General features: G+C 46.3%; 1 protein-coding gene across 1 annotated transcript; it reads right to left on the bottom strand.

Annotated features, from left to right (window-relative positions):
• Window positions 1-258: 258 nt before the first annotated feature.
• On the bottom strand, window positions 259-8,630 carry LOC311116378 (gap junction alpha-6 protein-like). The gene is made up of 2 exons (XM_084191459.1): window positions 8,544-8,630; window positions 259-1,538 (listed from the first exon to the last, which is right to left on the bottom strand). The coding sequence occupies exon 2, from the start codon at window positions 1,526-1,528 to the stop codon at window positions 362-364; it is 1,167 nt and encodes a 388-aa protein (XP_084047585.1). The 5' UTR covers window positions 1,529-1,538; window positions 8,544-8,630; the 3' UTR covers window positions 259-361.
• Between the last annotated feature and the right edge of the window lie 7,472 nt (window positions 8,631-16,102).

Below are 16,102 nucleotides of genomic sequence, written 5' to 3'. Positions count from 1 at the left end.
ACCCCCCTTGGAAGGGCACCCCAGCCCCCCTTGGAAGGGCACCCCAGCCCCCCTTGGAAGGGCACCCCAACCCCCCTTGGAAGGGCACCCCAACCCCCCTTGGAAGGGCACTCCAACCCCCTTGGAACTGACTGTGTCAGTCTGTAGTGGCACATGGCTTATTCCTATTAAATAATATAAATAATAATAATAATATGCCATTTAGCAGACGCTTTTATCCAAAGCGACTTACAGTCATGTGTGCATACATTTTTACGTATGGGTGGTCCCGGGGATCGAACCCACTACCCTGGCGTTACAAGCGCCGTGCTCTACCAATTGAGCTACAGAGGACCACAGAACCCAAACCTCTCATGTTTCCTCATACATAATGCTTACTGTGTTTGTTGCTGTGTCCCTTCTGGGCACCCTTACTGTGTTTGCTGTTGCTATGTGTGTGTTGTGTGTTGTATTTCTTAGGGTGCGCTCTCCCTGAAGAGTGTGTAGTCCTCATCACCCCCATACAGTTCAGATAACTGGGGAGCAGGTCACCACCAGGGTCCATCCCTGCTCTCGACCCCAGGTCCAGATAACTCTCACTGGGCTTGGCGTAGCCGTCCTCCCCCATGGGCAAATACAGATGGCCCTTCTCCTGGTAAGACGGAGCTCGCTGCATCTCCATCTCCAGCCCTGGAGCGTCAGGCTGGATTCGGACCCCAGCTATGCCAGGAAAGGTGTACTGCTCCTGGGCATAGCGCTTCTCCAGGTGGTGGGTGATGGCTAGCTGGAAGAGGTGGAGGAGCTCTACCAGGTTGAGAAGGAGAGAGACTCCAGCGATGGCCTGGGTGTAGATGGTGAAGATGGTCTTCTCCGTGGGTCTGGAGACGAAGCAGTCCACCGTGTGAGGACAGGGGGCCCGGACGCACTCGAACCGGGCCGGCATCACGAAGCCGTAGAGGTACCATAGTCCGACGATGAAGCCGACCTCCAGGAGGACCTTGAGGAGGATGCTGGTGGCGTAGGCACAGAGAAGACGTCCCTTCAGCTTAGGAGTCTCTGGAAGAGGTTTCACCACCTTTCCCCCTCCTTTCTCCTCCTCTGGTTCTTCGATCTCATCCCCCTTTCTCACCTCCCTCTTCTTCTCCCTATCCTTCTTTACTCCTCCCCTCTCCCCTCCCTCACCACCACCTCCCTCCTCCGTCCTCTCCTCTGTCCTCTCCTCCTCCTTCTCCTCTTTCTTCTTCTTCCTCATGGCCACATATCCAAAGTAAAAAACAGTCGGTGTTGAAACAAAAATAACCTGGAGGACAAAATACCGGTAATGTGATATGGGGAAGGCTTTGTCGTAACACACGGCGGTACATCCAGGTTGCCTGGTATTACAGACGAAGTCGACCTGTTCGTCGTCCCAGGCTGACTCTGCGGCGGTGCCCAGGACCAGCATGCGGAACAGGAAGAGGACAGTGAGCCAGACACGGCCCACCCCGGTGCTATACTCCTGCCCCTCCTCCAACAGGTGCTCCAGGAAGGACCAGTCAGCCCTGGACATCCTCTGTCACCTACAGGGGGGTGACAGGTGAACACGCTCATGTTAACACACCATACACAACGTAAAAACATTTGATAATGTGCTGTATATCAGCATACACACACAATAAAAACAGACTCTCTCTCACACACACACACACACACACACCGGTGAAACTAGGTGAAACATCTGAATACCAATTCCGGGGTGCCGTCAAAACGTTTCTAAATTATTACAACATAATAACAACACCTACTACTATGAAGCACCTTTATGTTCTATCTGTGACTGAAACACCTTTATGTTCTATCTGTGACTGAAACACCTTTATGTTTTATCTGTGACTGAAGCACCTTTATATTTTCCCTGTGACTGAAACACCTTTATGTTTTATCTGTGACTGAAGCACCTTTATGTTTTATCTGTGACTGAAACACCTTTATGTTTTATCTGTGACTGAAGCACCTTTATGTTTTATCTGTGACTGAAGCACCTTTATGTTTTACCTGTGACTGAAGCACCTTTATGTTTTATCTGTGACTGAAGCACCTTTATGTTCTACCTGTGACTGAATCACCTTTATGTTTTACATGTGACTGAACTGATATCTCATTTTGGCTTTTAAAAACATGTTATTTCGTAAGCACCACGTGCCCTGCGTGATCTAACATGGCTCCTGGAAGTTTCTAGAATAATAGTGCCTTGCCTTTTACAAGAAATCACGTGCGGCAGAACACAACATCACACCTCCATGAGCTCACCACCCAACACATGTACCATGCTTAGGGTATTTTCCACCTTCATGTTTTTGGTCTTATCATACAATAAACAATGAAACCCTAGGAATAGTATTACAAATCAATTATTTTAGGCTTTTTTTGTCTGTATCATATTACGTAACACAGTTGTCGTTCTCAGCATACTTCACTGGTGTTATATGATATTGATTTCATTACATTTACGCAACGTTCAGAATGAGATTCATGATTCTCTGCAACCGTTTTTGTCTGTCTCAGTGACGTACAATGCTGGGTCTCTTCCAGTCTACGCTCCCCTGGGGGGACTGTTGTTATGCTGTCCCCTGAAATGTCCACATGATTCTCACACACACACACACCACAAGTACATAAACATCCTGTGAACTGGGCCAACTCCTGACTTTTATCTGTTTGGTTGTTTGTTTTCTCTCTCTCTCTCTCTCTCTCTCTCTCTCTCTCTCTCTCTCTCTCTCTCTCTCTCTCTCTCTCTCTCTCTCTCTCTCTCTCTCTCTCTCTCTCTCTCTCTGTCTGTCTGTCTGTCTGTCTGTCTCTCTGTCTGTCTCTCTCTCTCTCTCTCTCTGTCTGTCTGTCTGTCTGTCTGTCTGTCTGTCTGTCTGTCTGTCTGTCTGTCTGTCTGTCTGTCTGTCTGTCTGTCTGTCTCTCTATCTCTGTCTGTCTGTCTGTTGCTCTCTCTCTCTCTCTCTCTCTTTTTCTGTCTCTCTCTCTCTCTGTCTCTCTCTCTCTCTCTGTCTGTCTGTCTGTCTGTCTGTCTGTCTGTCTGTCTGTCTGTCTGTCTGTCTGTCTGTCTGTTGCTCTCTCTCTCTCTCTCTCTCTTTTTCTGTCTCTCTCTCTCTCTCTCTCTGTCTGTCTGTCTCTCTCTCTCGCTCTCTCTTGCTCTCTCTCGCTCTCTCTTGCTCTCTCTCGCTCTCTCTCTCTCTCTCTCTCTCTCGATCTCGCTCTCGCTCTCGCTCTCAATTCAATTTCAATTTCAATTTAAGGGCTTTATTGGCATGGGAAACGTATGTTAACATTGCCAAAGCAAGTGAAGTAGATAGTAAACAAAAGTGAAATAAACAATAAATATTAACAGTAAACATTACACTCAGAAGTTTCAAAAGAATAAAGACATTTCAAATGTCATATTATGTATATACAGAGTGTTGTAACAATGTGCAAATAGTTAAAGTACAAATGGGAAAATAAATAAACATAAATATGAGTTGTACTTAGAATGGTGTTTGTTCTTCACTGGTTGCCCTTTTCTTGTGGCAACAGGTCACAAATCTTGCAGCTGTGATGGCACACTGTGGGTTTTCACCCAGTAGATAAGGGAGTTTATCAAAATTGGGTTTGTTTTCGAATTCTTTGTGGATCGCTGTAATCTGAGGGAAATATGTGTCTCTAATATGGTCATACATTTGGCAGGAGGTTAGGAAGTGCAGCTCAGTTTCCACCTCATTTTGTGGGCAGTGTGCACATAGCCTGTCTTCTCTTGAGAGCCAGGTCTGCCTACGGCGGCCTTTCTCAATAACAAGGCTATGCTCACTGAGTCTGTACATAGTCAAAGCTTTCCTTAAGTTTGGGTCAGTCACAGTGGTCAGGTATTCTGCCACTGTGTACTCTCTGCTTAGGGCCAAATAGCATTCGAGTTTGCTCTGTTTTTTTGTTTGTTCTTTCCAATGTGTTAAGTAATTCTCTTTTTGTTTTCTCATGATTTGGTTGGGTCTAATTGTGTTGTTGTTGTTGTCCTGGGGCTGTGTGGGGTCTGTTTGTGTTTGTGAACAGAGCCCCAGGACAAGCTTACTTAGGGGACTCTTCTCCAAGTTCATCTCTCTGTAGGTGATGGCTTTGTTATGGAAGGTTTGGGAATCGCTTCCTATTAAGTGGTTATAGAATTTAACGGCTCTTTTCTGGATTTTGATAATTAGCGGGTATTGGCCTAATTCTGCTCTGCATGCATTATTTGGTGTTTTACGTTGTACACGGAGGATGTTTTTGCAGAATTCTGCATGCAGAGTCTCAATTTGGTGTTTGTCCCATTTTGTGAATTCTTGGTTGGTGAGCGGACCCCAGACCTCAGAACCATAAAGGGCAATGGGTTCTATAACTGATTCAAGTATTTTTAGCCAGATCCTAATTGGTATGTCAAATTTTATGTTCCTTTTGATGGCATAGAAGGCCCTTCTTGCCTTGTTTCTCAGATCGTTCTCAGCTTTGTGGAAGTTACCTGTGGCGCTGATGTTTAGGCCGAGGTATGTATAGTTTTTTGTGTGCTCTAGGGCAACGGTGTCTAGATGGAATTTGTATTTGTGGTCCTGGCAACTGGACCTTTTTTGGAACACCATTATTTTTGTCTTACTGAGATTTACTGTCAGGGCCCAGGTCTGACAGAATCTGTGCAGAAGATCTAGGTGCTGCTGTAGGCCCTCCTTGGTTGGTGACAGAAGCACCAGATCATCAGCAAACAGAAGACATTTGACTTCAGATTCTAGTAGGGTGAGGCCGGGTGCTGCAGACTGTTCTAGTGCCCTCGCCAATTCGTTGATATATATGTTGAAGAGGGTGGGGCTTAAACTGCATCCCTGTCTCACCCCACGGCCCTGTGGAAAGAAATGTGTGTGTTTTTTGCCAATTTTAACCGCACACTTGTTGTTTGTGTACATGGATTTTATAATGTCGTATGTTTTTCCCCCAACCCCACTTTCCATCAATTTGTATAGCAAACCCTCATGCCAAATTGAGTCAAAAGCTTTTTTGAAATCTACAAAGCATGAGAAGACTTTGCCTTTGTTTTGGTTTGTTTGTTTGTCAATTAGGGTGTGCAGGGTGAATACGTGGTCTGTCGTACGGTAATTTGGTAAAAAGCCAATTTGACATTTGCTCAGGGCATTGTTTTCACTGAGGAAATGAACTAGTCTGCTGTTAATGATAATGCAGAGGATTTTCCCAAGATTGTTGTTGACGCATATCCCACGGTAGTTATTGGGCTCTCTCTCTCGCTCTCGCTCACGCTCTCGCTCACGTGCTCTTTCTCTCTCTCTCGCTCTCGCTCTCGCTCTCTCTCTCTCGCTCTCTCTCTCTCGCTCTCTCTCTCTCTCTCTCTCTCTCTCTCTCTCTCTCTCTCTCTCTCTCTCTCTCTCTCTCTCTCTCGCTCACTCACGCTCTCTTTTTTTGGGGCAGGAGGAGCTCACTGAGCTATATTGTGGATAAAGAGTTACCTGTCTAACAGAACACAGAGGGCGTTCTTTAATTGTAGCCTCTCCAACATAATCCAGGTAGAATCAGGAATTCCCCAGGGCAGCTGTCTAGGTACCATACTTTTTTCAATCTTTATTAACGACATGACACTGGCTTTGAGTAAAGCCAATGTATCTATATATGCGGATGACTCAACACTATACATGTCAGCTACTACAGCGACTGAAATGACTGTAACACTTAACAAAGAGCTGCAGTTAGTTTCAGAATGAGTGGCAAGGAATAAGTTAGTCCTACATATTTCAAAAACTAAAAGCATTGTATTTGGGACAAATCATTCACTAAACCTCAACTAAATTGTAATAAATAATGTGGAAATTGAGCAAGTTGAGGTGACTAAACTGCTTGGAGTAACCCTGGATTGTAAACTGTCATGGTCAAAACATATTGATACAACAGTAGCTAAGATGGGGAGAAGTCTGTCCATTTTAAAGCGCTGCTCTACCTTTTTAACAACACTATCAACAAGGCAGATCCTACAGGCACTAATTTTGTCGCTCCTAGACTACTGTTCAGTCGTGTGGTCAGGTGCCACAAAGAGGGACTTAGGAAAATTACAATTGGCTCAGAACAGGGCAGCACGGCTGGCCCTTGGATATAGACATACTGTAGAGCAAACATTCATAATATGCATGTCAATCTCTCCTGGCTCAATGTGGAGGAGAGGTTAACTTCATCGCTACTTATATTTGTGAGAAGACTGACATGATGAAAGCACCGAGCTGTCTGTTTAAATGACTAGCACACAGCTCAGACACCCTTGCATACCCCACAAGACATGCCACCAGAGGTCTCTTCACAGTCCCCAAGTCCAGAACAGACTATGGGAGGCGCACAGTACTACATAGAGCCATGACTACATGGAACTCTATTCCACATCAAGTAACTGATGCAAGCAGTAGAATCAGATTGAAAAAAACCCAGATGAAAATACACCTTATGGAACAGCAGGGACCGTAAAGCAACACAGACATAGGCACAGACTCATGCATACAAACACATGATAACATACACACTATACACACAGGTATTACGTGGATGTTGTGTTGTAGATATGTGGTAGTAGAGTAGGGGCCTGAGGGCACACACTTAGTGTGTTGTGAAATCCGTTATGAATGTATTGTAATGTTTTAAAAATTGTATAACTGCCTTAATTTTGCCGGACCCCAGGAAGAGTAGCTGCTGCCGTGGCAACAGCTAACGGGGATCCATAATAAACACAAATACTGACACAGCATTTCACAAGGCCAGTCCTGTTTAGCTGTATACTGTATGACTCAATGTTTCCCAACCCTGGTCCTCGAGTACCCCCAACAGTACACAGATTCGTTGTAGTCCTTGACAAACACACCTCATTCAACTCGTTGAGGGCTTGATGATTAGTTGACAAGTTAAATCAGGTTGTCGAAGGGTTACAATAAAACTGTGTCCTGTTGGGGGCGCTGGAGGTACTGTAAATGGCCTCTTCTTTCTAGCTTCCCCCTCAATCACTACTGCACGGTCACAATCCTCTGTTAAAACAATGTTATGTGAGGCCAGAAATATTAACACTGTCCATCCGGCCACCTGTGTCCCTGTCCTTCTGTCCACCTGTGTCCCTGTCCATCTGTGTCCCTGTCCATCTGTCCACCTGTCCATCTGTGTCCCTGTCCATCTGTCCACCTGTGTCCCTGTCCTTCTGTCCGTCTGTCCTTCTGTGTCCCTGTCCTTCTGTCCATCTGTCCACCTGTGTCCCTGTCCTTCTGTGTCCCTGTCCATCTGTGTTCCTGTCCATCTGTGTTCCTGTCCTTCTTTCCATCTGTCCACCTGTGTCCCTTTCCATCTGTGTCCCTGTCCTTCTGTCCATCTGTCCACCTGTGTCCCTGTCCATCTGTGTCCCTGTCCACCTGTGTCCCTGTCCATCTGTGTCCCTGTCCTTCTGTGTCCCTGTCCATCTGTGTCCCTGTCCATCTGTGTCCCTGTCCATCTGTGTCCCTGTCCTTCTGTCCACCTGTCCATCTGTGTCCCTGTTCTTCTGTCCATCTGTCCACCTGTGTCCCTGTCCATCTGTGTCCCTGTCCTTCTGTCCACCTGTCCATCTGTGTCCCTGTTCTTCTGTCCTTCTGTCCATCTGTCCACCTGTGTCCCTGTCCTTCTGTCCATCTGGCCACCTGTCCTTCTGTGTCCCTGTCCACCTGTGTCCCTGTCCATCTGTGCCCCTGTCCATCTGTGTCCCTTTCCTTCTGTCCATCTGTGTCCCTGTCCTTCTGTCCATCTGTCCATCTGTGTCCCTGTCCTTCTGTCCACCTGTGTCCCTGTCCTTCTGTCCACCTGTGTCCCTGTCCTTCTGTCCATCTGTCCTTCTGTCCATCTGGCCACCTGTGTCCCTGTCCTTCTGTGTCCCTGTCCACCTGTGTCCCTGTCCATCTGTGTCCCTGTCCATCTGTGTCCCTGTCCTTCTGTCCATCTGTCCATCTGTGTCCCTGTCCTTCTGTCCATCTGTCCATCTGTGTCCCTGTCCTTCTGGCCACCTGTGTCCCTGTCCATCTGTGTCCCTGTCCTTCTGTCCATCTGTCCACCTGTGTCCCTGTCCTTCTGTGCCCCTGTCCTTCTGTGTATCTGTCCATCTGTGTCCCTGTCCTTCTGTCCATCCATCCAGTCTTACTCCATATGTTTCTTTGTTGTAGTTTAATGGCACATTTTATTTTATTTTTCCTGTATGTGCAGGTCTATTTACCATCCAAAAGTATTAAATATATCCCCCAATAATTGGGGCAAACTCGATCCATTTTTGTATACTCTTAAATGTAAGCAAACCCTATGTTAATTTAATCTGTCATATTGACTTTGCTATACAGATCATTTAAATGCCTACAATGCCATACGCATGCATCACTTTTTATGTAACGCTATCATTATTACAGTCATAACTCACAGATAATTCTAAGAAGAAAAATAAAAGTTATGGGCGACCGATATGTCATAAGAATAGCCTACATTAAAAATAAATATGTTTTAAGATAAAAGCGGCGCATCCTTACCTGTCAGTCGTAAAGTTGTGTTCTTCTGCTTGTTTACTTCTCCTCAGTCCTACACCAGGCCTGTTGCTCCGTTCTGCTACTCTGTGGTATGTTCGGCAGGCGGTGGGGTGTGCTTTCTTTAACCAGCCCTGTAATCGGAAAAAGTGGGGAGAATTTTCCCATGCTTTTTATTGGTCTTCCCAAAGGAACTTGGTCCAGGAAAGGGGATGGATGAATTCTAAAATAGTTCTCTAGAGCTGTTCGCTGGGCTGTGCATCGCCAGCGACCTCAGAGATGGGACTGTCGATGATGAAGGATTTGTTTAGCCTAAGTAGACTATTAGCTAGAATAAGTGATAGTGCCCAAGTTATCAACTTGAAGGCCTATCTTATCAAAGTTGACCAATCGGTACAGAAAGTGAAGTCTATAGCCTAATTGTCAACTTGTGCGTAACCATAAAGGTGTGAAAAAAGATGTCAATACGATCTGTTCAACAGTAGATTTAACACGTATTATTAATGCAATTGTCGTTTAAGTTTACTGATTTATTGGATTCCTATGAATTAGAGTTTTCAACTCTTTTGGTGTCATTTTCCGTAAAGCCACACAAAGGCGCCCGTCACCGCTTTTCCAAGAAGAAAGTCAATGACTCACAAGCAGAGTGAATGACCAGGGCCGGTTTAATGCAGGGGCTTACCGGTGCTGAAGCCCCTGCTTCGAGGCCCAAGAGGCAGCAAAAAATGTTATAATAATAATAATAATATATACTACATATATCCTTTATATGTTTTTACTGCAACCCCCAACCACAAGAGGATGCAGGAGCCCACTAACAATGAGTGTAGACAGCCTTCTGCTGCCTGCTGCCTGCTGCCACTAATCATCAGATGGGGGAGGAGAGGAGGTAGGGGGCCCATGTCGATAACTGGGGGGGCCCTGACTTGTTTGGGTAACTGATTAATAAAAAATAAAAAATAAAATGCATAATAAATAAATGTGACTGGTCAATTGTGTGAGTCAGGGGCTGGGCACAAGGCTATAGGGGGCCCTGGAGGAAAAAACAAACAAATAACAATTACTTTTTGTATATTCCAACCACAGGGGCCCTCTCTCAATGCTCACCATATATCAGAGAGCATAATTTAACCACAGGGGCCCTCTCTGAATGCTCACAATATATCAGAGAGCATCGTTTAACCACAGGGGCCCTCTCTGAATGCTCACAATATATCAGAGAGCATCGTTTAACCACAGGGGCCCTCTCTCAATGATCACAATATATCAGAGAGCATCATTTAACCACAGGGGCCCTCTCTCAATGATCACAATATATCAGAGAGCATCATTTAACCACAGAGGATCAATATTTAAATTGAATCCACTTTTTATGTGTGTGCATTCAGGTAACTGTCAAAATGTTGGGCCACCATGAGCTGCCAGAACAGCTTCAACGCTCCTTGACATAGATTCTACAAGTGGACCTAAACCATGACATATGCTTTTTATCCCTGGTATACTCAAGTGTTTCCTTTATTTTGACAGTTTCCTGTTGCCCACAGTCAGGAAGGCCGCTGTTTAGGCAGCAGGCGCCAAATATACAGCTTGTTGCATTGTGGCCATAGACATATAATCCATAGAAAGGTTTTGGAACCTCTTGCCCTGGCAATTTGAGTGTTAAACTCATGGGTATGCTAGCAATGGCTGCCAGTCCTGACTTGATTGGGAACTGCCATCTATGGATTATAGTTCTATGGTTGGTTGCGGCTGTCTGTTTGCCTTTTACACATTTCAAAATACAATTGCAGGAAAAACGTAGAGTTTGGTAAGCAAAAGCCTACCTCTCAATAGATTAGACTAATCCGTCTGTAGAAGCAATATAAACCTTTTTTCTCAACAATTCACAACGTTTTGCTAACAGCAGCACTGTTTTTCAAAGTAGCTCATCTTGAGATATCTTGCCAAGACGAGCGCTTCGGCCATCACCGTGAGTAGTAGCCTGCGGTTTCATCTTCATCATTAGGTGAGTCAGTGTGCCACTGGACATTATATTTAGTAGCCTACTGTAGCCTATAATAAAAAAAAAAATATATATATATATATATATATATATAGATAGATAGATAGATCATCCTAATACTGTACAATCTGTGTGTGGCTTCATTGGCCTGGGATATTGTTTGTTTGAATTCAAGACCAGATTGATCTCAGTTTGTCAGTGCAACATACACAGGGCCGGATTTTAAAAAATGAAACCCCTAAGCCCCGTGTATGATGCGCCAGCAGAGTGAGTTAATCCGGCCCCGTGTATGATGCTCCAGCAGAGTGAGTTAATCCGGCCCTGTGTATGATGCGCCATTAGAGTGAGTTAATCCGGCCCTGTGTATGATGCGCCAGCAGAGTGAGTTAATCCGGCCCTGTGTATGATGCGCCAGCAGAGTGAGTTAATCCGGCCCTGTGTATGATGCGCCAGCAGAGTGAGTTAATCCGGCCCTGTGTATGATGCATCAGCAGAGTGAGATAATCCGGCCCTGTGTATGATGCGCCAGCAGAGTGAGTTAATCCGGCCCTGTGTATGATGCGCCAGCAGAGTGAGTTAATCCGGCCCTGTGTATGATGCACCAGCAGAGTGAGTTAATCCGGCCCTGTGTATGATGCGCCAGCAGAGTGAGTTAATCCGGCCCTGTGTATGATACTCCAGCAGAGTGAGTTAATCCGGCCCTGTGTATGATGCGCCAGCAGAGTGAGTTAATCCAGCCCTGTGTATGATGCACCAGCAGAGTGAGTTAATCCGGCCCTTTGTATGATGCGCCAGCAGAGTGAGTTAATCCGGCCCTGTGTATGATGCGCCAGCAGAGTGAGTTAATCCGGCCCTGTGTATGATGCGCCAGCAGAGTGAGTTAATCCGGCCCTGTGTATGATGCGCCAGCAGAGTGAGTTAATCCAGCCATGTGTATGATGCACCAGCAGAGTGAGTTAATCCGGCCCTGTGTATGATGCGCCAGCAGAGTGAGTTAATCCGGCCCCGTGTATGATGCACCAGCAGAGTGAGTTAATCCGGCCCTGTGTATGATGCGCCAGCAGAGTGAGTTAATCCGGCCCTGTGTATGATGCACCAGCAGAGTGAGTTAATCCGGCCCTGTGTATGATGCGCCAGCAGAGTGAGTTAATACGGCCCTGTGTATGATGCTCCAGCAGAGTGAGTTAATCCGGCCCTGTGTATGATGCTCCAGCAGAGTGAGTTAATCCGGCCCTGTGTATGATGCTCCAGCAGAGTGAGTTAATCCGGCCCCGTGTATGATGCGCCAGCAGAGTGAGTTAATCCGGCCCCGTGTATGATGCGCCAGCAGAGTGAGTTAATCCGGCCCCGTGTATGATGCTCCAGTAGAGTGAGTTAATCCGGCCCCGTGTATGATGCGCCAGCAGAGTGAGTTAATCCGGCCCCGTGTATGATGCGCCAGCAGAGTGAGTTAATCCGGCCCTGTGTATGATGCTCCAGCAGAGTGAGTTAATCCGGCCCTGTGTATGATGCTCCAGCAGAGTGAGTTAATCCGGCCCCGTGTATGATGCGCCAGCAGAGTGAGTTAATCCGGCCCCGTGTATGATGCGCCAGCAGAGTGAGTTAATCCGGCCCTGTGTATGATGCTCCAGCAGAGTGTGAGTTAATCCGGCCCTGTATATGATGCGCCAGCAGAGTGAGTTAATCCGGCCCCGTGTATGATGCGCCAGCAGAGTGAGTTAATCCGGCCCTGTGTATGATGCTCCAGCAGAGTGAGTTAATCCGGCCCTGTGTATGATGCTCCAGCAGAGTGAGTTAATCCGGCCCCGTGTATGATGCGCCAGCAGAGTGAGTTAATCCGTCCCCGTGTATGATGCGCCAGCAGAGTGAGTTAATCCGGCCCTGTGTATGATGCTCCAGCATAGTGAGTTAATCCGGCCCTGTATATGATGCGCCAGCAGAGTGAGTTAATCCGGCCCCGTGTATGATGCGCCAGCAGAGTGAGTTAATCCGGCCCCGTGTATGATGCGCCAGCAGAGTGAGTTAATCCGGCCCCGTGTATGATGCACCAGCATAGTGTGTTAATCCGGCCCTGTGTATGATGCGCCAGCAGAGTGAGTTAATCCGGCCCCGTGTATGATGCGCCAGCAGAGTGAGTTAATCCGGCCCCGTGTATGATGCGCCAGCAGAGTGAGTTAATCCGGCCCCGTGTATGATGCTCCAGCAGAGTGAGTTAATCCGGCCCTGTGTATGATGCTCCAGCAGAGTGAGTTAATCCGGCCCTGTGTATGATGCTCCAGCAGAGTGAGTTAATCCGGCCCTGTGTATGATGCTCCAGCAGAGTGAGTTAATCCGGCAATGTGTATGATGCTCCAGCAGAGTGAGTTAATCCGGCAATGTGTATGATGCTCCAGCAGAGTGAGTTATTCCGGCCCTGTGTATGATGCACCAGCAGAGTGAGTTAATCCGGCCCTGTGTATGATGCTCCAGCAGAGTGAGTTAATCCGGCCCTGTGTATGATGCACCAGCAGAGTGAGTTAATCCGGCCCTGTGTATGATGCGCCAGCAGAGTGAGTTAATCCGGCCCTGTGTATGATGCGCCAGCAGAGTGAGTTAATTCGGCCCTGTGTATGATGCACCAGCAGAGTGAGTTAATCCGGCCCTGTGTATGATGCGCCATTAGAGTGAGTTAATCCGGCCCTGTGTATGATGCGCCATTAGAGTGAGTTAATCCGGCCCTGTGTATGATGCGCCAGCAGAGTGAGTTAATCCGGCCCTGTGTATGATGCGCCAGCAGAGTGGGTTAATCCGGCCCTGTGTATGATGCATCAGCAGAGTGAGATAATACGGCCCTGTGTATGATGTGCCAGCAGAGTGAGTTAATCCGGCCCTGTGTATGATGCGCCAGCAGAGTGAGTTAATCCGGCCCTGTGTATGATGCACCAGCAGAGTGAGTTAATCCGGCCCTGTGTATGATGCGCCAGCAGAGTGAGTTAATCCGGCCCTGTGTATGATGCACCAGCAGAGTGAGTTAATCCGGCCCTGTGTATGATGCGCCATTAGAGTGAGTTAATCCGGCCCTGTGTATGATGCGCCATTAGAGTGAGTTAATCCGGCCCTGTGTATGATGCGCCAGCAGAGTGAGTTAATCCGGCCCTGTGTATGATGCGCCAGCAGAGTGAGTTAATCCGGCCCTGTGTATGATGCATCAGCAGAGTGAGATAATCCGGCCCTGTGTATGATGCGCCAGCAGAGTGAGTTAATCCGGCCCTGTGTATGATGCGCCAGCAGAGTGAGTTAATCCGGCCCTGTGTATGATGCACCAGCAGAGTGAGTGAACTGCTCCATTGGTATTGTTCAGATAATAATCCAATATTTTACCAGCATCAATGATACAACGTTGTCCTCTGTCTCAAGACATCTATCTATTCTTTTGGACTGATTTAATGCAGGCTAAAGTATTGAAAGTGTCTCCTTGTCAGCATCAATTATTTAAATAAATCAATGTTTGAGTGATTGGTCCCACAGCCAACTTTAGCCTAATGCAAGTCATCACTAAATAGTTTGTCTTTCTAAACATCAATTTTTCAAAAAGATTCACACCAGTAGATGTAGGCCTACCTAATTAGCAATTGGCTCAAGGCCAACTGGAGACGAGGCCTAGCTTTCATTTTGTATGTAACATTGATACAAACTACAGCCCCATGATCAATTGCAAGTTGATTACAAAGAATGACCAACCTTAACCAAGACGCTTGGTGTTGTATGTATGGTTTAATGAATCTAAGCGTAATACGTTAAGCCATGAGGGGATGTCAAAGTTTTCATTGGCCATGATAAAGACCAGTCAAGCGAGTGATGCAGAGTTGCATTTCTAAAGAACCTATAAGCCCTACAGCCAAATTGAAAAGAGAGGGCAGAGCACGGGCGGTGTGTTCATTAGGGCGATATGGGCAACGCACTGCCAAACGGGAAAAGGAAGGGATTTTTTTTCTAATCAATTATATCACGGCAACAGTAGTTATCAGTGTTCTAATCTAGATGTCTGATCTGCCACTAAATGTCCAATCAGGCTAAAGTCGTGCTTCAAATGGCCCCGCCCCTTTTGGGGCGATTTCAGTCAGGTTGAAAATCGCCCAGAAGTCTCTCATAGACTCTCATGTAAAATCTATTTTTTTCAAATATCAGAGCTTTCAATACAATCTCTATGGGTTCCGGGAGGGCTTGCACTTACGCGCTTTCGTCATACGTAACATAACCATGAACGTAACTAAGAAAAGAGCGGGTAGCAGCGTCAATCAATTCACGTACTACTGTCAAGATGGCTAGCGTTCAGTGCATCTCGATTGTCTCTTTAAAATAAGTTCCTTTTTGTCGGCGAACAAATCAAGATAAATGGCAACGAAACAATTAGGACCTCCCAGACCAAATTTAATAATTCAACAGGTTTCTACTAAAGGGGGAAAGTCCTACACCCGAGGATTTTCCAAAAATTGGTACGAACGAAAAACCTGGCTAGCAGGCTGCGATGTAGCTAATGCAGTCTTCTGCTACCCCTGCTTACTCTTTCACCCTGAAGGCGGCACGGCAGACAGCACCGCTTGGACAGCGACTGGTGTAACGGACATGCACCATCTTTCAGAAAAGATTAAGAAACATGAGCTGTCAAAGACCCACATGGATAGCTGTTTGAGATTGTCTGCTTTGGGGAGAGTGAACATTGCCACTCAACTGGATGAGGGATACAGGCTAGCTGTCCGCCGCCACAACGATGAGGTTAGCAAGAACCGCCACATCCTCAGCCGGCTAATCCAGTGTGTGAAGTTTTGCGGAGTGTTTGAGTTAGCTTTGCGAGGCAAAGATTAAACTGAGGGCTCCACCAACCCTGGTATTTTTCTTGGACTTGTCAACTTTGTGGCACAATTAGATGAGGTGTTTTATGGAAATGCATATTGTTTATGCAGTGTTGAGGAATGTGAAAGAACACCCTTGATTATTTTTACTGTGATAACTTATTTTGCTTTTGTAAGCCAACACTTTTGAGATCAGTCAATAAATGCTTCTGGTATTGACTTATATGCTGCCCCTGTCTTCATGTTGTTGCTGGATATATCTTTTTTAAAATGTGTGTAGGTCACCTAAATCATCAGAAAAATTGCCCCCCCTGAGAATTTTTTCAGGAGCCGCCACTGGGGCAGAGAAATAGAATTGTGAGATTCCTAGACAATTATCTAATTGATTATTAAATAGAAATTACCGCTATAGCCTAATTCAGTGCTTGGGAACAGGTGTAAAAAGCCAGAAAGGGCCTATTGCTAATAACACATTGAACATAACTGACCCGGTGCTTGACGTAAAATCAGTCTGTAAATTCATTAATGGAAAGTAGAATACAAAATATTCCGGAGATGTGATGCTGTCACCCCATTAGGCTGCTGTAGGTGTTGGCTTTGATCAGACAGAGAAATAAACAGGGTCCTAAATGTCACCCTATTCCCTAGGTAGTTTTAACCAGGGTCCTGATCAAATGTACTGCACTACATAGGGAATGGGGGGGGGGGGGGGGGGGCATTTGTGAGTGCCT

This window comes from Coregonus lavaretus, assembly GCF_964263955.1.
Source record: "Coregonus lavaretus genome assembly, contig: HAP1_SCAFFOLD_2522, whole genome shotgun sequence".
Classification (NCBI taxonomy): Eukaryota; Metazoa; Chordata; class Actinopteri; order Salmoniformes; family Salmonidae; genus Coregonus; species Coregonus lavaretus.
This window is presented reverse-complemented; position numbering and strand designations above follow the sequence as displayed.

What these genes read in the sequence shown, in the direction of transcription:
- LOC311116378 (XM_084191459.1), bottom strand. Translation starts at nt 1,528, where the DNA reads ATGTCCAGGGCTGACTGGTCCTTCCTGGAGCACCTGTTGGAGGAGGGG.